This window comes from Equus quagga, chromosome 3 (genome assembly GCF_021613505.1).
Source record: "Equus quagga isolate Etosha38 chromosome 3, UCLA_HA_Equagga_1.0, whole genome shotgun sequence".
NCBI lineage: Eukaryota > Metazoa > Chordata > Mammalia > Perissodactyla > Equidae > Equus > Equus quagga.
The window spans coordinates 151,571,262-151,597,136 of record NC_060269.1 but is presented as its reverse complement, the minus strand read 5'-3'; the positions used below and the strand labels follow the sequence as shown (position 1 = coordinate 151,597,136).

The following is a 25,875-nucleotide window of genomic DNA, read 5'->3' as shown; positions in this document are numbered from 1 at the left end:
TAGTGTTTCTCTGTGTGCATTCTGAGTGTATGTGTTACAGTGTTTCTGTGTGCATTCTGAGTGTATTGTTACAGTGTTTCTCTGTGTGTGCATTCTGAGTGTATGTTACAATGTTTATGTGTATATTCTGAGTGTATTTGTTATGAGCAGATGTTTGATACTTGCCCAATTATTGGTGAATGATGGAAGGAAATTAAATGGACGACGGTATTTATTTCTGGAAGGATAACGTGGCTTGGTGTGAGGGAAATATTTTTTTAATCCTAATATTTTTTCAAAATTATTTACGAGAAAAAGTGATTTGAATGAAATAGATATGGTACTATCCATGTGTTAGTATAACCTCAGTGAGTTTTTCCTTTGTTCTTTTGATGTTTTTCAAGCTCTTGTAACAAGCCAACCAGCTAGTCTGTGTTATGGTTGGGCCCTAACTGTCTCTGGATTGTTGTGAATTTGGCCCACACTTTCTTTCACTTTGGGATAACTTTTCAATGATCTGTGATACCATTGCCAGTGTGACCATTGTCAGAATAGCTTAATCCTTTTTATCTTACAGAAACTGTCTTCAGAGAGACCAAGCTCAGATGGAGAGGGTGTTATAGAAAATGGAATTACTATGTGTAATGGAAAAGAACAAGGTGAGTTCTGCTCATGGCCAAAATATATAAACTAAACAAACAGACAAAGCCCATGTCACCCGACCGTGGGCTGCCAGAGATGCAGGGAAGGCCTTCCATCGATACAAGCCCCACAGGTCTCCACGTGCCCTCCCACCCAGCCTTGGCCAAGCCTTCTTCCAATTGTCTTGATATGTGCCCTGCATGTATTTTAAATGTGTGCCTCACTGCAGGTTGTTTCTAACTGGATTTATCGCTGAGATGAGTGCAGTGGGGGCTGCAGGCATCCTGCCGGGAGACGGGATTCCCGGGCGATGAGACAGGACGCCTGCATTGCCAGCCCGGCTCTGCCTTTACTTTGCCATGAGACCAGGAGCAAGCTCCCCCCGGATCCCCACTTTCTTCCTCTTGAAAGTGAGGAGGCCAGACTTGAAGATTTCTGGTCCTTTTAAAAAAGATTTTCTGGAAATGTCTTTATTTCACTTTCATTTAAAAAAAATTTTTTTTCAGTTGTGGTAAAATATACGTAACATAAAATTTACCATTGTAGCCGTTTTTAAGTGTCCAATTTAGCAGCGTTAAGCACGTTCACTTTGTTGTGCAGCCTTCACCACCAGTGATCTCCGGAGCTCTTTTCATCTTGTAAAACTGAGCCTCTGTCCCCATTAAACATCAGCTCCCCATTCCCTGCCCCCAGCCCCTGACAGCCACCATCCTATTTTATGTCTTGAATTTTTAACAACTCTAGGAACCTCAAATAAGTGGAATCGTACAGGATTTATTCTTTTGTGATTGGCTTATTTCACTCAGCATAATGTTCTCAAGGTTTGTCTGCATTGTAGCTTATGTCAGAATTTCCTTCCTTTTCAGGGCTGAATAATATTCCACTCTATGTGTATATAACATCTTGTTATCCATTTATCCATTGATGGAGACTTGGGTTTCTTCCTCTTGGCTATTGTGAATAAGGCTACTATGAACATGGGTGTACAGATGTTAAATTCTTTTTTTTCCCTTAAAGATTGGCACCTGAGCTAACATCTGTTGCCAATTTTCCTTGTTTTTTTTTCTTCTCCCCAAAGCCCCCCAGTACTACATAGTTGTGTATTCTAGTTGTAGGTCCTTCTGGCTCTGCTATGTGGGACGCCGCCTCAGCATGGCCTGATGAGTGGTGCTGGGTCCACGCCCAGGATCCGAACCAGTGAAACCCTGGGCCGCTGAAGCGGAGCCCATGAACTTAACCACTTGGCCACAGGGCCAACCCCCTAAATTCTTTTTTTAAAGTCAGCTTTATAGCAGTATAAATTACAGACAGTAACATTCCCGTTTTGGCATACAGTTCTTTGAGTTATAACAGACACTTGCAGGTGTGTAACTCTCACCACAATCAAGATGTATAACATTTCTATCACTCCAAATTGTCCCTTTGTGCCCTTGGCAACCACTGACCTGTTTTCCATCCTTTACCAGGACATCCTATAAGTGGAATCATATAGTACGCAGCCTTTGGGGTCTGGCTTCTTTCACTTAGCACGTGCGCTGGAGATGTCCCTGATGTAGCTAGCATCAGCGACCTGTTCCTTTCACGTGGCTGAGCAGTGTTCAGTGTGTGAATGCACCTCAGTTAGGCTAACCGTTCGCCTATTGAAGAACAACTGGGTTGTTTCCAGATTTGAGCGATTGTCAATGAAGCTGTTCCACACATTCGCAAAGAGGTGTTTGTGTGAACACGTTTTGATTTCTCTTGGATAAATACCCAGGAGTGGGATTCCTCTGTCTCATGCATTCGTGTGCACTCTCACCAGCCTTAGTATTGCTGTTTCTGCTTTGTTTTGTTCTTTTTATTATGGCCATTTTAATAGGTGCGTAATGCTATGTAATTGTGGCTTTAACTTGCATTTTCTTAGTAACTAACGACATTGAACTTTTTTTAATGTGCTAATTTGCCACCCATGTATCATCTTTGGTGAAATGTCTATTCAAATATTTTACCCATATTTTTGTTGGAGTTTTTGTTCTGATTATTGACTTCCCAGAGTTCTTTATCTGTTCTGAATACGAGCTCTTTACCAGACGTGTTTGGCACGTCTCTTCCTGCCCAGTGTGTGGGCTGAGAGGAGGCATGGATTGGTGCGTAGGGGGACATTTTCCCTGTGCAAAGCCAGCCACTGACGTGCTTGTTGAACCTGTGACCTCGGCTGCCCTGGTGAGCAGTCTGACCCCCAGCTAACCTGCGTTCCGTCGCTGCTGTGGGATGGGCATCTCCTAGTTCTGAAATGAAGTCACCTTAAACCAAATAGCAATCCAGGCCATTAAGAATCTTGGAACCCACATAATCTACACTATTGTGATATTACGAGGTTCATGCCAAAAGGTCATGATCTCTGCCTTGCCTGTGTCATTTTCTAGCTCAGTCGTGTCTGAGTGTAATTTTAGTTCTCTCCATCGGAAGTTGTTCAGTGGAAGGTATTATCTGTGTCTTCCACAGGGCACATTATGTGTAATCAGAGCTGGGACAGCTCTCTTTAAGTTTTGCCCTGAAATAGAATAACATACAATCTCGGGGCTCCTGCGGAGATGTTGGGCATGGCAGACGTTGCTCTGGTTCGTCTCTTTTCTCGTCTGCTATTTCTTCTCCCAGTGTCCCTGTATAAAATTAGGTTCTACAGAAACATATGTATGTCTGGATGTACATGTAAGCGAGTACGTCGTATCTAAGATTCTCCTGTTTCCTTTTAAAAAGAGCAGCCTTCTCCACCTTGTAAATTGACCTTGGTTCAGACATTTTTTTGCCTGGCTGGTGCTTTGCATACAGCAGACACTCAATAAACAGTTACTGAAGGAAGTTAATCGTTTAAATACATTCTGACCTTCTAGCTTACCTTTTATTCTTGCTGCTCACTCTTGACCCATTTGCACTTGAGAGATTTCAGCAAAGCTCCCTTTATCCCGGCCATGTCGTGACTCAGACAAATTTCTCCGCTGGCTGCAGAGAGAAAATCCTGAACTCATACAGCTTCTCCGAAATGTCAAACTTTTAGTTGAACAGAGAAGCAATCCCGACTCCATGTGGCTGGGGCCACAGAATGACTCTCAAACTCCTGTTTCTTCTTTCAAGGAGACAATCCCTAGTATTTAACAGACCAATACAGTATGATTTTTGGTGATTTAGTTCACGTTTTGTTGATACTGTAGCTGATGTGTGAAGAGAGAATTAAGATCCTGGCACCAATCTATGTGGAAGCTACGATTGTCCCCAACTAGCATTGCACACATTTAAGATTTAATCATGTTAATGGATCCATTGGTAGATTTATTAAATAGTCTGATAATATTAACCCCGTGTCCTTATTTCCCCCACTAGCCTAAATAAAAAAACATCCAGACTCCCATTTATGTAGGACGATAGGGAACTGTCTGGGTTTATGATATTTATGGCTTTAAAAATGCTGAGAGTTAGCTTGGCTTCCTTGTCAGTCCTTCACCACCCCCCAATGTGGACAGAATGTGCGGCTCGGACTCTGCACCTTTTTTACTTTCTAACTTTAGTGAGTTGAGAGTTCTGAGTTTTTAGGTTTTTCTTCATAATTCTATTATATGTGCTGAATTCTGCCTTTTGTTTAATACATAGCATCAACATATTCTTGGTGGTTTCTGTGTCATGTTTCTACTTACTTTGGCTTTCTTTTCCAAGGACTACCTCACTTCTGCTTTTGCAAAAAACTAATCAGTGGGCATTTAAGGAATTAAAAGTATTTATTTTCTCTTTTCTTCATAGTTAGAGTCCAGTAAGTACTTTCCTAGTAGAATTGGGAGTAAATCTCACGACCCAGCCCATCTCACTCCTTTAATTTGAGATCAAGGAAGAACTGACTTGTGTTCCCTGAGCTTTGCAAAAGGGTGCCTTCTGGGCACTGATTGTCCTCACTGGCCGTGTCTTCTCTATAAAGCTTAGCTGGGATGGGACTATGGTCAAAGCTCGTCTTCAGGCTCCTTAGAAACAGCTAAGAGGGGTCATCCATTGTTGCTTTCACTTTTGGTGTGGTTGAACTAAATCAGAATGATACGGCCATCCCCGCCACAGACCCGTGTCTGAGGGTAAGAGACCCAGAGGGAGGTGCCTTCAGACTAAGGGATTAGAAGCGATTCTCGGCGCTTTGTTTTGAAGGAGGGTGTGTGTGTTGGGAGAGTGTGAGGAGGGGGTGGGAGTGGCGTTCATGTGTTCCATGTTTCTAATCTCACATGAGCCCTGAATCTGATTTATTTAAAATAGCACGAAAGTGCTTGATCTGTGTTGTATTAGTCAGTTCAGGCTGCCCTGACAAGATGCCACGGACTGGGTGCCTTAAACGACAGACATTGATTCCTCATCGTTCTGGAGGCCAGAAGCCCGAGGCCCATTGCTGGCAGGGTTCCTGGTGAGGACTCTCCTCCTGGCTTGTAGGCGGCCAGCTCCTTGAGTGTCCTCACATGGCCTCTCCTCTGTGCTCGGAGTCTCTTCTTAGGAGGACACCGATCCTGTCAATCAGGGCCCCACCCTGATGACCTCATTTAACCTTCATTCCTTCCCTAGGGGCCGCGGCACCCAATACAGCCACCCTGGGCTTTAGTGCTTTAACCGACGAGTTCTGGGGAGACACAAACGTTCAGTCTGTAACACTGTTTACCCTGAACACAGCTTCCTAACAGCGTCTTTTTAAACTGTAACGTAGCCCCTCTTGCCTGAGACATTGTTAACTGTCATTTCTTTCTGGAGAAGAAATAAGAGTTAAAACAGTGACCAATGTGATGGGATCTCACTGAGTTCAGGGGGGTGGTGAGGAGAGCGGAGAGCAGAGATGAGGCGGGCGACGTGTGGGCCGATACGGCGTGGCGCCATTCAGCTGGGCGTGGTGCTGGTGGCACAGTGGAAATAGAAGAGGGGCCCAGCTCCCTGTTCCCCAGAGAGGCAGACGTGGGGGAGAGAGGAGGAAATGTGTGTGAGCGTATACGTTTCTAGCACGAGGAATTAGGCCTGTAGTTTGTGTCTTGCGTGCCTGAGCCTCTTTCTCTGAAGTGATCCTTGTGATGTTTTGTGTGTGTGTGTTCTTGTGTTCATGCGGGGAGGAGGAGTGGAGGGAATCTTGGCCTTCATTACATTTTCAAAAGGGTTTGTGGCCCCTGTAGGTTACAGACAGAGGGCTGAGGGGTCATCCTGGAGGTGACTGGGAAAGGGTTGTTGGGGGCACTGTGGAGTCCCTCAGGGCTCTCTTGGATCCTGCGGGCTCTCCCAGCATGTCCCACGCCCGGTGAAGCTGTACTTGACCCCCTGCGGCTCAGTGTCCTATGAGGCCTCTGGAAAGGTGCCCTTTGCCCTTGGCTCGAGCACTAGGCACATAAGATGCCCCAGGTGACTGGATGAGCAGACAGCTCGCCTTTCCTGAGAGGTGCTCTGGTGGGAAGGTCTTCTCCCTCAGTCCTAGATGTGTTCTCATGTGTGCGTTCTGATTCCTTGCTCCATCCTGCCCCTGTAATTCACGGGAGTTCGCAGACAAAGCCTGCAGGAGCCGGAGGAGAGTGCAGCTGGCCGAGATGGCCGGACACAGGAGAGCAGCTGGCAGCTGGTGCTCGGTCTCTGCCATGGGACAATCGTAGTCTGGGCACATAGGTCCATGCACATGGACGCTGCTCCTCTGACCCTGCCTGCCGCTGCTTGCCCAGATGTGGCTCCAGAGTTACCAGATCTTCCAGTTTTCCAAAGGAAGCCAGAAATCATTCCTTTTTTCTTTTTGGTGAGGAAGATTAGCCCTGAGCTAACATCTGTGCCAATCTTCCTCTATTTTGTATGTGGGACGCCACCACAGCATGGCTTGATGAGCAGTGTTTAGGTCCGCACTCAGGATCTGAATGCATGAATTCCGAGCCACCAAAGCAGAGCACATGCACTTAACCACTACACCACTGGACTGGCCCCCAGAAGTCATTGTTACACAAAAGTTTTTTGAGTTTTATGTATTGACAATTTGTAATTTAACACTTTGCAGGCTAAACAGGGCCTAATGGGCTGGAATGCAGGCGGCTGGTCTGATAGCTCTGGAGAGGGCAGAACTGCACCTGTGTCCAGTGGACTGTCAGGGGGGCTGGTGGAGGGCTTGCCAAGGGGACCCTCTTCCCCCTGTCGATCACCGTATTCCCTCCCCAAGCTGACCAGGCTGTGGCCATACTAGCCTGCCTTCTGTGCCTCAGACTCGTCTGGCTTCCTCCAGGGGCGCAGCCTTTGCGTCAGCTGATGCTCTTGTGGCCTGGACGGCTCTTCCCTCTGGTATCTACACAGCTGCTTCCTCGTTACTTAGCTCTGCGTAAAGTCAACCCCTCCACGAGGCTTTCTCTGACCACCCAGTCACCCGACCGTGTGACCCTCCTTTCATCTCTACATGGGCCTTACCACCGTTTGCCCTCCTTGGTGTGCATGCGTGCATGTGTGCTTGTGTACGTGTGTATGCTTGCGTAAATGCGTGTGTGTACATGTGTATTCTCAGCCTACTCTAGAACATCTCTGTTTTCTGGTCTGTTGTCTGGTGTCTAACTGATAGCTGGCACGTAGCAGGTGATCGATAAATGGAACTTGGGGGAAAGAAAATTGGTTGCAACTTATGCCTTATTTTGATGTTTTTTTCAATTAAAGTCTGTAACATGCTTTTTTGCTGTTGTCATTATTCTTCACAGTTAAGAGGAAAAAAAGTTCCAAATCAGAGGCTAAGGGAACCGTTTCTAAAGTCACTGGGAAAAAAATCACCAAGATCATCGGTTTGGGAAAGAAAAAGCCGTCAACGGATGAGCAGACCTCCTCCGCCGAGGAGGACGTTCCCACGTGTGGTAAGCGAGGGTTAGACGGTGATGCCCGCTGCGCACGCTGCTCTCCCTGCCAGCGCCTCTTGTCAGGCTCAGCTCAGCCTCGTTAATTTGGGCTCTCTTAAAACGGGTTTGTGCTCATTTGAATTGTGGGAAATGTATTGCATTTTTACGTTTTTACTGTTTATTACTGAAGGACTTTGCAGGGGTTTGAGATGTCTCTGAGGCCTTTCAAGATGAAAAACAAATTCTGTCTTCCACCCCATGAAGTTCTCTCAAATTCCTTTAAAGAGTTTTTAAACCGGAACGTGTGCATGTGTGTTGGCCAGTGGCGGGGGCTGGGCAGGGGGACAAATTCCAGCAGGACATTTAGGGGCATTAAGTCCAGTCTTTCCCTTGGGCTAAAGTAATAAAACCACACTTTCTTGTAATGCTCCATTTCTCAAACTTAAGTTTCAGATCCACCCTAACTGAGTGACCATCTGCCCTCGTCAGTCTGTCACCCAGTAAGTGTTTTCTGAGCAGCTGCTGTCTGTCAGGCCTGGGTTAGCACATGGCGTGCAGTGGTGGCCAGGATGGTCCTGCCCTCCCAGCGCTGCCAGGCTCGTGGCACAGGATAGTTCTGGCACAAGGAGCCCCAGAGATCAGGTGTGGTGACTGACTGCTCGCTGTGACGAGAGAGCCCGATGGGGGCCTGAGATAGACGGGGCCGGTCAGGGACGGCCTCTGTGGACCAGAGAGATTTTCCATGGGATGGTTCCTGAGCAGCCAGTTTTAACCATGTAGCCCTTTTAAGGAGAAAAACTTTAGAAGCTGAAGGATGGATATTTACCTTGTTTTTAAAAACTAAGGATGGGCCATAATGTCCCTTGCCTTCTACAGCTGCACAGTCAGCTTTGCGTCGATGTGGATCCCAGAGGTTCTTTTGTTTGTAGAGTCGCTCTATTCACCTCTTGCTCATTCTCTCTCTTATTGAGCATTCGTTCTGTCCAAGGTCTTGGGTTTTACTGGGGAGATGCCAAAAGCTCTCTCGTTTAGGTGCCGCCCGGTCGGTGGGCCTAAGTTGGGCCGCAGACACGAAGGTGGATTCATTCATCAGCTGTCAGGTCCCAGCGCGTGAGCTTGTGCTCGAGGGAAAAGACGAGGAGGAGGAGCCATGGGGTTTGGGGGGTGGGGTGGGGCTGCGGAGGGCCGAGCTCGGAGGAGCCGGCTTTGTGCTGCACCCTACAGGGGAGGCCCGGGGCGTCTTAGCTTCCTTCCAGCTCTCACAGTGATTGGAGCTTGCATGATAGAGCTTCTTGGTGGACACAACAAAGTGATGTCCTCTGTCGCTCCTTGGTGGCCCTGGGGTGGTTGTGCAGACGTGTGTGTGGAATGGAGGTGGCTGGGCAGACAGCAGTAAAGGCGTGCGTGGTTGAGGGTGTCTTGGAGAGGTCTCATTGAAGCGGCTGCCTGTGTTGGGTTGAGTTAGGAGGGAAAATGATGACACCAAAAGGAGACCAAGCCCCTGGGGCCCGTGCACTCAGAGGTCCCTGGTCCTGTCCCTCGTCAGATGGCAGTTGGGGCACAGAAGTGGCTGACTGATGCTCCTTGCACTGCCCTAGGTTCCATCCCTAAACCGAAGGAGAGACAACTGCCTGGCTGAAATCAAACCCAGTGGAACGGGTGTAGCGTGGAGGGGCGAGGGGAAGGTGGATCTGTTGATGCCATGGTGCTGTCTCCTCTCGGCCTCTGCCTTTCTTGGAGCAAGGAGAAGCGCTCGGTGCCATGGGGTTGTTTCCTCTCTTGCATTTGCCCTGGAGAGGAGATAGGAGCTAGCAATTAAAGATGGAAAGAGGGAATTATCCAACAAAGACCCAACTCCTTAAAAGCTTTGTTTTTGTTTTTTGAACTGCCCTTGGTCAGTGGAGGAAATAGAGATTCTTTCATGAAAAACAATTAAACATTCACGTGGAAGACAACTTCGAGACTGTGCTCCAGACTCCTCGTTTTCCAGATGAGAACAAGGAACTCAGAAGGGTTGTGAGACTTGCTCTGAGGCCCACAGCCCGTTGAGGGCAGAGCCCGGCCCGCTCACCCAGCGCCGTGGATCCCTGTAGCACATGCACCGAGGGCTTCCCGGTTCGTGATTCGCACTGAGCAGCCTTATTCGTCTCGGGGATCAGATGCTGCCGTGAATCCCGTTGGGCGCTTTCTTGGAGACAGAGCTGCTCCCTCAGAGAGCGGGAACGCGCTATCTGCCTGCCATGCTCCCCGTGAGCATTCCTGTCAAACTGCTCGTGGGCATCTCTTGCCTGTGTTAAGAGAACATCCCCTGTCCACAAGATTTTAAATTGTCGTCTGCTTTGCTGGGACCAGGTGATGGGGAGAAGTCTGTGGAGAAATAAAGGGGGGAAATGACTATTTTCGATTACTTGGTACAGCTGCAAAGTTTCGGCAGAAAAAGGAGCTGGAAAAAGGCCCAAGCCACCAGCCCTGCCAGGCGGAGTCTCTGCAGCTGCTGCCCTTCGCCGCAGAGAGGGGACGTGCCGAGCGGACGGCCGGCGAGCTCAGCCCCGCAGACCCAAGGGCTCCCAGGAGCCGCCCGTGAAATGCAGGAGCGCTGCGTTCAGCGTCAGCTGGGTCAGCTCTCCAGGGAGGCCCTTGGAGGGGGCAGTCGGGACACGCCCACGGACCCCTAAGCAAATAAGGACCCTTTATTTACCCTTCTCTGGTGCTTACAAGGCCTGAAATTATTGTCACTGTGTCGATTCAGCTGTTGTCCTCAGGGAATGCATTTCAGCTTTTTCCTCTTTTTATCCTCATTTCTGTCTCTTGTTTGGACCAGGACTTAAGCCTCTTGACCGGCCTGCCTTCTGTTCTGTACCGTCCACACCACCAGGGGGAAGTTCTGAAACCGTACACTGGTCACATCATCCTCTGTCAAAAAGGTCTCTCTTGCGGCTCGATTCAGGGCCTCCAATAATCTTGTTTCAACTTAGTTTTCCAACTTCTTCTCCTCCATTACTGAATTAAGATTCGGGTCCAATTTCCTCCCCAGTCAGGTCCCCAGCGCCTAGCAGAGCCTCGCTGATAATAGCAACTCAGCAAACACTTGTTGACCGAATGAATGACCTCAAGCAAGTTGCATGTCCTCTCTGAGCCTCGGCTTCTCCGTCTGTGAAGTGGGCTCAATACTTAAATTGCTTTGCTTTCTAAAAACTGAAGATAAAATACGTGAAACCCTCAACTCAACGTGTAGCTCACACTTGCTGCTCAGTAAATGGTTACTATCATTATTCATTTGTCTGCCTGGCCTGCTTTTCTTTGTAAAAAACCTAAACATACCAGACATGCTCACAGCAACGTAAGCTCGGTGCCAGGTGAGTGGCACAGAAGCTGAGAGAAAGGAGCGGTCCCCAGGCGCTAGGGTGGGGCCTTTATGGAGTCAGGACAGCCTGAGGAGTGTGAAGGTCTGACTGGTATTTCTAGGGTCCCTTCGAGCCCTGGTGCTCTGTGACGGGGTGAGGTCTCCAGCAGTAGGGCTCTCGTGCACACACAGAACTTGTGTACCTCTTGCTGTCTCTCAGAATCCACCCACAAAACATCAGGCGATGGTTAAGCAAGGGGAGGAAAGCATTCTGGGTGCGGGTCCCCATGTCAGGGGTGTTGGCACACGGGCTCCTTGGCGTGTATGCCATCGGAGGAGACGTGCCCACGTGGGAAGGGAGGTGCTTTGGTGTCAGCGGGCCTGGGGTCCGCTGTTGGCAGCCTCTCCGCTTTTGGTACCCCCTCCCCACAGCACCCTTTGCTGCTGGCCAGAAGCCCCTTCCCCAGGCATCTGCTCTCAGCTCCTTGCAGACCAAGACGTGCTAAGATGAAGCGAGCATGCGCTGGGACGAGCGTCCCCTCAAGACTGAGACCGAGGCACAGGCGCCGCTCAGGCAGACACTGCTGTTTCTCGTCCTAAAGAGGAGAGATCAGTGCCGCTTGGCCCGCTTACACTGGGTCCCCCTGCCTGCCCCTCTGCGCTGCCGGGGTCTGAGGGCCAGCCGGCACCGGGGGAAGCCGGAGGCGAACAGCTGAGGCGGGAGCGGCTGTCCCCTCCCTCTGTGTTTTTGTTTATTGGTTTAATCTCAGGCCCTCCCTCTGTGTTTTTGTTTGTTGGTTTCTTGGTAAAGCTAGTTTCAATGGTTTTGTGAGAAACCTTAGAGTTCTTTCTTCAGAATTGGGAGTGGAAATAGTCTCAACCATCAAACTGGAATTCTCAGATTGTTAAGGTACAATAATATCCCGCCATGATGCGATAAGTAGGACCCAAAAAATTGAAATGGAATTACACGTGGAATTGCCTTACTGTGCACGTCGTGGAAATGAACCAGGTGGGCTGTGAGCATCCTCAGCCAGGTGCTTGCCGAGGGATCCGGGTCCTGTGGGGCTGGGCTGCACTGTGGCGCCACCTGGTGGTGGTGTCTGCTCCAGCTGGACGGTTCATTGAGGAGGGGGGACCCGGTCAGCGCTGCTTCCTTCCATCAGCCAGACTAGGGGTGTGGGGCTGGGAGGGCCTCTCCCCCATCTCCATGGTCTCTACAGGAAGTGGGAATTTCAGGCCGCCCCTTTTTGGGAAGAGCAGAGAGCGGGGAGCCTGGCAGGAGAGGTTGCCGCATGTGGACTTGGTCCTGTGAAGTTGATTGTCCACAGAAGCAGTCTGCTCTCTCCGCTGTGACTCTCTTCTTGCTCCCCCTTTGGGGAACTGTAAATAAGTCTGAGGAAGCCCTTAAGATATGGTAATTTCATATGAAGTCATACTCTAAATAAAACGTGGGTCTGTCCAATGTAATCATTCTTTTTGTGACTCAAATGTCAAGAAATTCCTAGCGCTCGGTGACTCGTGGCCGGATTCGCTCGGTCGGGGAGAAGGTGTCCCGGGCGTGCCTGCGCCTCTTCAGGACGTGTGTCATTCACGGTTGTGAGCGGACTCGGCAGCTGCGTCCCCACAGCGCAGGGGTGCGCTGGAGAGAGCACGCCGCGTGGCGGTCTCCAGTTCGGAGGCGCTGGGAGTTTAGAAGGAACGTGCTCGCTGTTGAGGAGGCAGATGTGCCATTAACCTCCACTTGGTGCTTCGAGTCCTCGATGGATATTGTGGTGTCTCACCTCCCCAGCACGGTCCCTGTCGTCTTCCGTGTCAGGCCGGCTTCCTACGAGAGTGTCCAAGTTCCCTGGAATCAGGTCACTGGATGCTTCAGGCTCAGCTTCCTCTGCTGCCCTCTTCTCCCGTGGCTGCCTTCCTGCTGCAGGCTGTGGGACCCCCGCCTCTCAGGCCCCCCTCACCACCCCAGGTGACGCGCGGGCTTCCCTCGACTGGCTCCAGTTGGAACGCTGCCTGGCACCCTGGAGCCCAGTGCTGGTGGGAATTGTTTTCTGTGTGTTGACCTGTGTGCCCAAGGAGATCCAGTTCCTTGAGAGCAGGGCCGTGGCCTCCCGTTCATTTTAGGTGCACCACCGTGATTGTCTCTGGGCCACATGTGTCGATTCATGCTCCATGAGTCGTAGGAAGCATGCAGTCCGTGGTCATTTCCTGAAGTCCAAGAAAAGTGGACTTCCAGCATGATTAATTTCTGCCAGAGTCATAGCTGTTAAGTGGCTCTGGTAGCCGTTACTCAGATGTTCAGATATTATAGTTGATTGACTATATGTTTTTAAGTAGAGCTTGCTTTTTTTTTAAACAATAAATGTATCAGCACTATGTCATTTACAAATAGTATCTTACAGAATGGAAATCATAATGTGAGATCCACAGCTCTGATCCAAATAACAGCTCTTTCGCTGCCATCTTTAATTCTCAGAAGAACCTCGGGCCAGGCTTTGCTGGGTGGTCTTGGACAAGACATTCCTGTAACAGGGGCGAGCTTCCTCCTTCGTGGCATGAGTCCTTTGACTCTGACACTCCGTCCCCTCCTCCCTCCCTCCAGTGCCTCCTCACTGTGGAACATGCAAGGAGCTGCCAGTCCCCGGCACTCCAGCGAGGGGCTTACTTCTCCGCTTTCTCTGTTCTTTCACAGATACCCCAACTCATGCCCCGAACTCATGTTTTCGTTCCAGGAGAACCAGTGTAGCCTTTTGTTGAGGGTGTATTGGAAGAACCGATGTCACATTTAGCCAAATGAAAATTTAAACTTTCTAAGTGTTTACCTAGTAAATTCGTTGAGCAGATATTTATATGTAATATATAAAGCATTATTCTGGGCCCTCTAACACACCTGTTTGCTTGGGATTTTTTTTTTTTTCTTTATAGCATTTATCTATTGCTAATACAGCATGTAAGACTTAGAACAAAAATAAGCAGAAAACATCGACCAAAACCCTTTTGGAAAGGCATTTTTAAAAATCGTGATTGGAAAGGATTTATTTTGTTTTACGTGGTTTTTTTTGGTTTCTTTTGTTGAGGAAGATTCGCCCTGAGCTAATATCTGCTACCAATATTCCTCTTTTTGTGTGTGAGCTGCCTTCACAGCCTGGCCGCTGACAGACAAGTAGTGTAGGTCCGCGCCTGGGAACTGAACCCGGCCTCCAAAGTGGAGCGTGCTGAACGTAACCATTAGGCCCCCAGGGCTGGCCTGTGTTGTTTTGTTGTCAAGCCTCTTGTGTGCATGAATTGAAAAAGTAGCTGAATTACTTAAGGAGTCCCCGTTTTATTTCTTCCTTTTTGACTGCGTTTTATGTTGTTTGACTCACTTTCGAAATCTTAAAGGACGGGGGTGGTAAGTTGCCAGCATTACGGGATGGCTAGAGGTCACAGCCACCCTCTGAAATCTGTTTCTCAAGCCTTGTTATTTCTAGAGAAATGTGTTTTATGTTTGTGGCATGAAAATGATCAATTTCCTGTAATTGAGGAGATTTCCTGTTTTTAAAATTCCATCACATGTGGAGATATATGTATATCTCTTTAATAGACTGAAGATACCATGTCGTATCAGAGAAATGAATGACGGTTTCGAGTACGTTCGGACTCGGGAGTTCAGAATTCGTGTGGGCAGGATGGCCAGCGGGACCAATCCTCAGGTCAGAGGCTGCAGCGAGGGTCGCTGTGTGCACCTTTGGCCTCTGAGTAGGACTCACACCGAGGACCTTCCATCATTTGCTGGAATACTTCCAGCAGGGCGGAACTCGTCACCTCCCAAGGCCTCCTATTTCTTGGAAAGCTTTCATTTTGGGGGAGTTTTTTTCTCCTGTTAAGCCAAAATCTGCCTTTCTGTGACTTTTGTCCTACTTGTGTCCTTTGCGGCTACTCAGCATGAATCTGCCTCCTTTTCTGTGTGACGGCCCTTCGGTCATTTGAGGACGGCTGTCCTGTCCTCCGTGGCCTGGTGACCTTTCGCACTCTCCGGACGAGCTCCAGGTGCCCACAGAAACGTTAGGCGTCGGGTAACTGGTTCTTAGCGCTCACTCTCCCCGCCGTGTCACATTAGGGGCTTCCGGTAGGGTCTGTGCTGTCGTAGGAAAAACCCGCACGCGTCTGTGGAGATTAGGCTGTTGTGGCGGCTCTTCTGGTTTGTGGGAACTTGCATTTAAACTGCTGTCTGAGGCTGCCTCACACGTGCTGCCATCACTGGCTCCCTGATGAGACCGGAGCTGCCTCCATGACGCCCCGCCAGCGCCTGGTCCCCCGGGGCTGACGGCCGGCGTCCGTCCCTTTGCAGGCTACCTGAACGTGCTCTCCAACAACCGCTGGCGTGAGCGCTGGTGCCGGGTGAAGGACAACAAGCTGGTTTTCCACAAGGACAGGGCCGACCTGAAGACCCACATCGCTTCCATCCCGCTCCGCGGCTGCGAGGTCATCCCGGGTCTGGATGCCAAGCACCCCCTGACGTTCCGGCTGCTCCGCCACGGACAGGAGGTCGCCGCGCTGGAGGTAGGGTGCCGCCAGGGGCCACGCCGCGCGGACGCACCCAGAGGCTCCTTCTGCAAGTCGGGTCTGGCCCCTCTCAGAGTTCTCACGCCTTGCTGAGTGCACGTCTGTCTCCAGCGGTGTCCGTCTCTCCCGCTTTGCCCATTTTGTCCGTCTCTGCTTTCCTTCTGTCGCCTCCTCTTTCTGAAGAGTTCTGACAGTGCAGACAGCGTAGTGCCCATTTTTACTAAATTGTATGCATCAGACTTGTCTGCCAGATTACCTCCTTGCTTCATTTCCTCTCTATACAGGTTTGCATGAAAATTAAATACACATTTCCATACAGTAGATGGCTCTTTTTTGTTTGTTTGGTGAGGAAGATTGGCCCTGAGCTAACATCTCTGGCCAGTCTTCCTCTATTTTGTGTGTAGGACGCCACCACAGCATGGCTTGACAAGCAGTGTACGTCCTTGCCCAGGATCCGAACCAGTGAACCTGGGCCACTAAAGCGGAGTGCGCAGAACTCAACCACTACGCCACTGAGCCAGCCCCCAGAAGATTGCTTTTTAAAAGTGGCCAGAAAATAACTTGTTTAAAATTTCCAGTAAAACTTTTTTCCCTAATGTGGTCCACCTTTGAAATGTTGGTGTTTCCTGTAACTCTTCCTTCGGAATGTTCTTGACTTCTTTACAGATGGAACAGGTGTTTTTAGACCAACATTGCCTTACAGACAGTGGCCAGGGAGCCAGATTACATGGAAGCAAAAAGAACACCTTTGGCTTTTAAGAGCCCTTGGCTTTGCATGCATTTCATTATTTGTTCGGCTCCTTTTCTTGGACTTCTAATTCACTGCAGCAGAAAAGGGGATTAAAACTAATTTCTTAGCTGCATACTTAAAACTTTTATTTTTGGAAGTTTTAATTTTTATTTTTTGTCTGTTATATTATTAATTTATTTTCTACCCAGTATTAATTCAGACTTTTTTTTCCACTTAGCATTACCATGATTAGGATGCAAAGAGGCGCACACACACATATGTCCATGCCTGCACAGATATCCGGCGGCAGGATTTCCAGAGTACTTAGAAGCATATTGACACTGTGTAGTTGATAGAAACGAGGACGCACTAGGTGTGGCGGAATGGCTGGTGTGCGTTGCGAGTTCGTCAGACGTAGAGGCACGTTCTCAATGACTGTGGTGGTGCTGGTCAGTGGAGGAACGAGCCTGGGGCTTGTGACCAGGATCAAGGGGGCCCGGTCAGGTGAGCCAGAGGTCACCATAGGAGATAGGAGTTTGCTTCAGAGACTGTTTTCAGAGAAGTTACTTTTTCTGTTGTGAGCAGAAAAAGATTAACAGTATGTTTCTTCCTCCCACAGGGCTCATGGCCCAATAGATTGTGTTCACGGTCAGCAGCACTGGCCGCTGCCGCCCCCCGCCCCCCCCGGTGCTGACTTTGGAGCATGTGATTTCACAGAAAGACACACTCCCGGTGGAGGTGGGACATTGGGTCCTGGTCAGGGTTCTGTCTCACACTTTGATCACACTGCACCTTTGCTCCTCCCTTGGCTTCTTTATTCACCTGTAAAGCGTGGACCCTGGGCTGGGGTCAGTGTGCTTTGTAGCGTTTCGTGGGCGGTTGGCAGTGGAGGAAAGCTGAAAAGGCAGACCAGGAAACTGCTCTGGACGTGAAACAACGCAGGTCTCGGGAGCTCGGGCGCAGGTCTGGGTGCAGGCGCGAGGTGAGAAGGCAGGAGCTGGCACACACTGGACGCCAGACCAGAGTGAGGACTTGAGTCTGGAGGCTGAGAGGAAGAGTTTCCCTTCCTCCATTTAATGGATTATTCATTCACTTATGTGTGTGTATCGGTGAGGATGCATAGATTCTTATTTTAATTAGTGAATATAGTCCTTTATTGTTATGATTTATTTCGGTCACATTATCAGATTTGGTCAGCAGAAGGCCCTTCGAGCTGGCTCTTGTGTCCTTTGCTGTGTCCATGTAGTAAAGACACCACAGTTCCCATTTATCCGTGAGCACTTTCCTTATGTTGTGGTACAATGAGATGTCCCAGGCTTATCTTACAGTTTTCCCTGCCCCCGGCCTCGCGGAGTCAGCCATTTCTCCAAAGAGCTCTTAGTGGATTCCTCCTAACGGATAATGGTATTTAGAAACCAGGATCTGGGCAGAAGGCATGCTCATAGTCATTGCTTCTGGGCATTTCAGTGGTCAAACATAGGAAGTAGGGGGGTGTGTGTGTACATACACATGTTCACGCATGTTTATATGTTATACACGACACATGTTTATGTGTTTATATGCATATGCATACACCCACACCTATATCTGTTTCTATATTAAAAGCCACAAGATCATAACTAATACTCTAATTTCAGTCCAACACCAAGGGTTCTTTAAAAAAAAACTATGAGGGAATTTCCTAAAATGAACCGTGAAGATAACAGTCAGTAAGCTCCGTGCGGTTGTGTCAGTCACGCTGTACATGTTGTGCTCAAACCCTTTAAAACACGCTTGGATGAAATGGTTGTAGATGCAGCAGTACAGATTCAGTCGTAGATACATTCTCAATACAGACTTTGCTTTAGGAAGCACAAAGACCAGAGAAGAGAATGCATTTGTGATTTTTTTTTAATCCAAGTATTCAAATCGATTCATTGTAAGTTAGCAAACGTTGGTTGCATTCTTACTTTCTGCAAGGCACGTAATTGGAATCCATTCCCTTTGCCCCGACGACCTTGTTCGTGCTGGTTAGGAATGGTTCGTCACTTGCGCAATGTTGCTAGCCAATTTTATCAACATGCGAAAACCAGCTTCTCCCTTGTCAACGGCTCTTGGACTGTTGACAGTTACTTGTATTCTGATCAGTGTTCAACTTGTCAAGGTTACAATGATAAAACCCAATTTTCTTTATGTCTTGAAGCTAAACTTACAGCTCTTTATTTATACAAAAAATTTGCAATTTTTACAAAAAATAAAAAATTTATTTTTTCTTTGACGTTCAGTTAACTCGTATATTTGATAGTTCAATTTCCCCTGAACTTTAAACATTATTTACATATTTGATTAGTCAAATGTCTTTAGACATTTAAAATACCGTTATAAATGTAACGTAATTGGGTTTCTAAATCACATAACAAGGATGGCTTAAAAGCTTAATGAACAGAGTCTCAAAGATGTGTTTCAGACTTGCAAATTAAGCAGATCCAATTTGGGGTGGAGGAGCCTTTCAAACACCTTAAAAAGTATCGTGCACCAAGCAGCCCAACGCATGTAAAACATTACTACACCTGTATAAACACAACAATACAAAGTAAGTTAACTTTTGATACCATCTAATCAAGGGAAATAAAATGGCCATTTCAGGCCTATGGGAGACCACGGCAGGGGCTCAAACCAGAGTTTGAGACCCGCAGAGGCCAGACCCAATGCGCTTCCCTGTTAGGCCAGCCACGGTGGAGGGACTCCTTTTTCTGGCCACTTTTCTTGCCGAATGAAGGAGGCTCCCGAAACAAATTCTTTAGCTGAGCCTTAACTAATGACATTAATTTCCATGTCTTATGCTCTAGTGCCTTTCCCCAAAATAATAGGAAGGCATTTTGGGGCCTCAGATTTTTATTTCCTTGGCTATGATCATTATGTAGCTTCCCCGTTAAGGCTCGCTGTGCGTGTGGTGTCCATCCCATTACTCGGGCCGTGACTGTGCCCCTTTCCTGTCTATATTCCTCATGTGCTTCCCACACCAGCGCCTTCCTCCTGTGTCTTCTGTTTGCTGACGTGTGAAAGTGTCCACGCTCTTTGCCCTTACTTAACTAAAACGTACCTTTTTTCCCTTCACCTCAACAGGCGTCTTCTTCTGAAGACATGGGCAGATGGATTGGGATTTTGCTGGCTGAGACAGGGTCCTCGACAGACCCCGGGGCTCTGCACTATGACTATATAGACGTGGAGATGTCTGCGAACGTCATTCAGACAGCGAAACAGACCTTCTGGTAAGATCTGTTCCCTGTGAAATGATGCTAAGTTATGCAACTTTATTTTTTCCCTAATTTTTTTACTTTTTGTTTGAGCATATAGCCTCGGGGGGGGAAAACAACTAAAGACTCTCCCTTTTATATTAATCTGAATTTTGCTGAAATATTTATCATTTCAACCCTCTGTTTTTTTGTTTTTTTTTTTTGTCAGAGCAGGGGTTGGCAGACTTTTTCTGTAAAAGACAAGATAGGAAATATTTTTGGCTTTTGGGGCCAGATGTTCTCTGTCGTAACTACTCAGCTCCGCCATTGCAGTCGTACACAATACGTAAATGAGTGGACATGGCTGTGCTCCAGTGAAACTTGATTTGCAAAGATAGGCCGTGGGCCAGATGTGGCCGGCGGGCTGTGGTTTGCTGGCCCCCGTGTTAGAGGAGCGGTTCTGTGAGACAGGACAACCCCACCTATTGCTGCAGTGAGGGCTGACTTTTCAAAGCTATCAATCTGTGCTTTTAAAACTTAAATTGTGATCTTTTTTAAAAACATTGTTATGTTTGAAAACATTCTCTTGAACTGTGAGCATTTCTTCAGCATAATGATGGCAAAAATAATTATAGCAGCAGTTCTCGAAGTGTGGTCCACAGACCCATGGGGTGTTCAAGACCCTTTCGGGCAGTCCAGAGGTCAAAACTGTTTTCCTAATAGTACTAAGAAATGATTTTCCTTCTTCCCTATTGTGACGTTTGCATCAGTGGTGCAAAAGCAATGGTGGGTGCATCGGCTGGCGACTTGGCACGGATAGCGGCCGCACCACACTGTGCTGTAATCACCGTGTTCGTCACCGCCACGCGCGTGTGGTCAAGGAAGATGCCGCGTTCACTTAAGATGTCTCTGAGGAAGCAGTAAAAATTACTACTGTTCTGTAAAGGGCCAGATTGTAGATGTTTTTGTTAAATTTCTTGAGTATGTCTTTTTAGTATTTGTGTGACGTAATAAGGAGGACACATAAGCCCTTACTGAACTGGAGTGTTGTCTTGAGGGAAAGCATATGTACAGTTGAGTTGCTAACTGAACATTTTTTCCCTCCATTTTTTCACTTTTACTTGAAAAACAATGGCAGGCAAACTGTGGTTATTCAGACTTCGGTGTTTGCAGACATGTTTTTGAACGTGAACTGAGTCTCTCATCTCGAGGAAGACGGTTGGCAGCCTCGTTGCCTGTGATACAGTTGAACTTTCACTCAGAAACTAGAATTTTGGAAAATTTGTATCTGCCACTGTGAACCGATAGCTTCCTAATACTTGCAGAGTTTTCTTGTCTTTTTTTTTTCTTTTCTTTTCTTCCTTGGTGAGGAAGACTTGCCTGGAGCTAACATCTGTTACCAATCTTCCTCTTTCTTTGCTTGAGGAAGATTAGCCCTGAGCTCCATCTGTGCCACTCCTCCTCGACTTTGTATGTGGGTCACTGTCTGAGCATTGCTGACTAGCAGTAGGTCTGTGCCCAGGATCCAAACCCCTGAACCCAGGCCGCCAAAGTGGATCATGCCAAACTCAACCACTACGCCACAGGGCCGGCTCCCTTGCAGACTTTTCTGATTAGATCAGTGGTGACACTAATGAGTATGATTTTTTTTTTATATTGTATAAGGAAGTATGTCAACATTTGAAAGATGTGTAAGTCATGCGTGGGTCAAAGATCCATTCCACGTGCAAGATAAGCTAATGGGTGTTACGTGAGAGAGTACAAAAGGTTCACTGGTAGAATTTCAGAGAGTGCATTGCAAGTAATCATTAGGAGACCGCCGCTTGTTGAGTGTTGGTGTAGTAATGCAGAAGCAGTAACTACAGCTGTCTGGAAAGGGTGTTAAAATGCTCCTCACCTTCCAGCTGCACCTCTGCGTGAGGCTGGGTCCTTCAAGCACTTCAGCCAAACAGCGCAGTGTAACGGTCTGAATGCAGAGCAAGTGCGAGGATCCAGCCGTCTTCTGTTAGGCCAGGCATTGAGTGGATTACAAACCTGTAAAATGGTGCCACATTTTCTCACTACTTTTTTTTAATTTTAGAAATACAGTTTTCTTAAAATATATTATGTTGAAATATGATGGATTTTTTCCTGTTATTCTAAAATGAATAAAAGTGAATACATTTCTGAGGTTTAACTTCAAATACAGTAAATATTGCTAATTGACAACCGCATAAACAAAAGCTTTTGGGGGTCTTCAATAATTTTTAAGGATGTAAAGACTAAAACATTTGCGGATCACTGATTTATAGGAACAAATTAGAGCAGTTAAGAAATGGCTAGTTGGTGCCCCGTGCTCCCCGCTGTCTCCAGCAGGGGGCGGCCAGCTTTCCCTGTAGAGGGCAGGATGGCGGGTCCTTCCAGCTTTGCAGACCGTGTGTTCTCCATCGTAACCACTCCTCTTTGTCGCGACTGCCCAACTCTGCGTTGTCGCGCAAAGGCAGCCAGACAATCCTGAACCAGTGGAAGGGGCTGTGCTTGGCAGGAGCCCGCAGACCGTCGGTCTAAAGATGTGCCGTGGGTACGAGGGGAAGAGTGTTGGACTAGGAGGAAGGAAATCGGGTCTGCTTCTGCTGTGGTATTGACTGAGTGGCAAAGTTTGGACAAGCTATTCCCGGCCTCTCAGTGCCTCGGCTGCCTGGGGTAGGAAATGGAGGGTTAGAGAAGGCGGCGTCCAACGCGACCTCTGCCTCTGTTCTCTCTGTTCCCTGGCCTCCCGCTTCTTTCTCCCTTGTCCTTAGACAGTCTGGATTTGGGGCCGAGGAGAGGTGGGTTGAAACAAAACCGGTGCTGGAATTGTACGATCAGCATTGATAGTGAACACACCAGCACCTGCTGGCAGACCCGCCCGCGCCCTCTGAGACCGTCAAACCCTCTGAGTACGAAGAGGGTGAACTCAGACGTTTACAGCGTTATTTGCCTGTTTAATGTGAACACCACCGTTTAGGTTTTCCAACAAGTGGTGTTTCTGGGGCACTTGAGCAGTCTTCCTTTGAACATAAACATTTGAGAATGAATATTTATTTAGTGCTTGACTAGGAAATTCCGGGGCTAAGTAAAGAAAAGATGACTAGCCCATATTGGGATTCAAGCCACTGTGTTCTCCCTGACTAAGGTAAATGGCCTTGACAAAATGAATTCATCTTGTACAAAATCTCCAGTAATGCTAGAAGGTTTTTAAAGTATAAACTACCTGTTGTTACCACTGTTCTTTTGTGTAAAAATCAGGATGACATAGTCAAATACTGACTGTTCTGTTTATGTTCATTATTTTTCCGTATAACGTTCTATCTAATCAGCAAAATTATAGTGACTCTCCTGATCACTCAGTACCACGCAGTGCATAACGCACATTTAAAGTGGCTGTTTTAAGAGACGTAGTGCCCATAAGTCAGGTTTGCAAAATCTACACATCTACAGTGACATAAAAGGAAAGAGTTTATGATTGTTAACTGGCTGTTTGGAAGTTACTGGATTTCCCAATGCTTCTCCTAAGTCCACATGTGACTTCAGCCATAATCAGCCAACTGACAACCTCGTTTCAGAGAAACCCGGATGTTTCCCCTGGAACGCAACTTGGCTTCTGCATTCTAAATGAGTGGAATAGGGTCGAAACCAAACGTGGGAAGGTCGCATTCTTGAGAAAGGAATGTAGATCACAATATTTAAAAATTGTTTGTTAAAAATAAGCATGTCATCAGTTTATGGCTGCGAGAGTCTTGGCTACTTCATTAAAATATTTATAGATGTCACTTAGCAGTGATGTTTATTTTCATTTTTCAGTTTTCTAGCTCAACATTCTTTTAAAACTTGAGAAGAGATTTAACAAGGAAACATTGTTCGAAATATAAAATATGGTATCTAGCCAATGTGATAAATATTCTAAGAGTAAATTAATTTCTTGCCTTTATGTAAATTGGCAGCCGGTTAATGAATGTTTTTAAGGTTATTAGGGAAATTATCTGTGCGTTGGATGTGTCTGAGGGAGAAAGGGCAATAGTATATTTTGGGAAAAGGACAGTAAAAGACAAATAGTTATGTAAATTCTCCCAGGACGAGTGATATATTTAGGAATATTAATAATGGTAAGCAGTTAATATATTTTCTTGAGGCCTGTTTTTAAATGAGATATATAAATTATATGATGCAAGGGAAGTGTTCTGAATTTTTCTCATGTGACTCTTTTGAAGTCACGCTCAGTGGGAGACCCTTGAGAAAGTTATAATAATAATGATGATGATCAAAGCAGGGGATCAGTGTGGACGGAGAGGGGAATAGACAGACAGGAAACTGTCGCCTTGAGTCACCCCCTCATTTGAGTCCCTGGGAAAGTATTTTAAAATATATTTACTTAAAACACAGATGAACCTTGAGGACATTATGCTCAGTGAAAAAAGCCAGTCACAAAAAGACAAATACTGTATGATTCCACTTCTGTGAGGTCCCCAGAGCCATCAAATTCATAGAGACAGAAAGTGGAATAGTGGTTGCCTGGGGCTGGGGGAGGGGGATGGGAATCCATGTTGAATGGGGACAGAGTTTCAGTTTGGGGAGATGAAAAAGTTCTAGAGATGGACAGTGGGGATGGTTGCTCAACATAAATATACTTAATGCCCCAGGACCGTGCACTTAAAACTGGTTGAGATGGTAAATGTTATGTGCACTTTACCACAACATACATATTTCGTATGTGTCTTATGTTTTTGGTTTAACAAACGGTCCTTATCTCATTTCCACTTTTCTGTTCAGCTAAAAGCCCTGTTGTAGGAAGAGCGTCAAGGCAGAAGACAGGCCTAACCCTTAGTCTTGGCTCCGCTTTCTCTTTGGGGCCTCTTTGGTTTTGGTCCTCTCTGTGAGGTGAGGGGCACACTGACCGGTGGCTAAGGCCTCTTCGGCTGGGACACACTGCGCGCCTCTCATTCTCACGTCCTGAGTCAGAAGCGTCCTGCTGCTGTTTGTTCCACACAGGCAAGCTTCTGTCCTGTCCCCTGGTGGCCCCCATGCCCTCCTGGCATCTGCACACCAGTGTAAGGGCTAGTTACAGCTCCAGACACTGGAGATGCAGACCACGCAGGAGACAGTCTCTGCCGGCCGGGCCTCCCTCAGCCAGGACACAGAACAGACTCGTGTGGCACCCATCACTGTGCAGTGGTGGGGCGTTGTCGCGGGCCCCCCACACGAGGAAGGAGTGGTCCATGTGGCCAGGGTTTTTCATTCATTCCATTTACTGCTCTCACTGACAAAAAGTGTACAGAGTGCCTGACTCCCAAAATACCCTCCAATGAGACATTTACATTAGAAAACCTCAAATATATATTTAAAAACAAATTAAACTTCTCATTCTTGAATTTCTTCTTTTCCTATACATTTTCTTGTCCTACATATACTTTTTTTGTTAAATCACTTGCATTTTATTTTTTTTTTATTTTTATTTTTTTATTAATGTTATGATAGATTACAACCTTGTGAGATTTCAGTTGTACATTTTTGTTAGTCATGTTGTGGGTACACCACTTCCCCCTTTGTGCCCTCCCCCCACCCCCCCCTTTTCCCTGGTAACCACCGGTCAGATCTCCTTCTCAATATACTAATTTCCACCTATGAGTGGAGTCATATAGAGTTCGTCTTTCTCTGACTGACTTATTTCGCTTAACATAATGCCCTCGAGGTCCATCCACGTTGTTGTGAATGGACCAATTTTGTCTTTTTTTATGGCTGAGTAGTATTCCATTGTGTATATATACCACATCTTCTTTATCCAATCATCAGTTTCTGGGCACGTAGGCTGGTTCCACGTCTTGGCTATTGTAAATAATGCTGCGATGAACATAGGGGTGCAACGGACTCTTGAGATATCTGATATCAGGTTCTTAGGATAGATACCCAGTAATGGGATGGCTGGGTCATAGGGTATTTCTATTTTTAACTTTTTGAGAAATCTCCATACTGTTTTCCATAGTGGCTGTACCAGTTTGCATTCCCACCAACAGTGTATGAGGGTTCCTCTTTCTCCACAACCTCTCCAACATTTGTCGTTCTTGGTTTTGGATGTTTTTGCCAATCTAACGGGGGTAAGGTGATATCTTAGTGTAGTTTTGATTTGCATTTCCCTGATGATTAGCGATGATGAACATCTTTTCATGTGTCTATTGGCCATATTCATATCTTCTTTTGAGAAATGTCTGTTCATGTCCTCTGCCCATTTTTTGATCGGGTTGTTTGTTTTTTTGTTGTTAAGCAGTGTGAGTTCTTTGTATATTATGGAGATTAACCCTTTGTCGGATAAGTGGCTTGTAAATATTTTTTCCCAATTAGTGAGCTGTTTTTTTGTTTCAATTCTGTTTTCCCTTGCCTTGAAGAAGCTCTTTAGTCTGATGAAGTCCCATTTGTTTATTCTTTCTATTGTTTCCCTCAACTGAGGAGTTATAGTGTCCGAAAAGATTCTTTTGAAACTGATGTCAAAGAGTGTACTGCCTATATTCTCTTCCAAAAGACTTATTGTCTCAGGCCTAATCTTTAGGTCTTTGATCCATTTTGAGTTTATTTTGG

At 47.0% G+C, this 25,875-nt stretch overlaps 1 protein-coding gene across 5 annotated transcripts in view; it reads left to right on the top strand.

Annotated features, from left to right (window-relative positions):
• Positions 1 to 25,875, top strand: part of AFAP1 (actin filament associated protein 1) — a 157,739-nt gene that overhangs the window by 103,242 nt on the left and 28,622 nt on the right. For all 5 annotated transcript variants that reach the window (XM_046656236.1, XM_046656237.1, XM_046656235.1 and 2 more), the window contains 4 exons: positions 557 to 638; positions 7,323 to 7,472; positions 15,128 to 15,339; positions 19,178 to 19,323. In XM_046656236.1, coding sequence (XP_046512192.1) covers positions 557 to 638; positions 7,323 to 7,472; positions 15,128 to 15,339; positions 19,178 to 19,323 — 590 coding nt within the window. The remainder of the gene's footprint in view (positions 1 to 556; positions 639 to 7,322; positions 7,473 to 15,127; positions 15,340 to 19,177; positions 19,324 to 25,875) is intronic.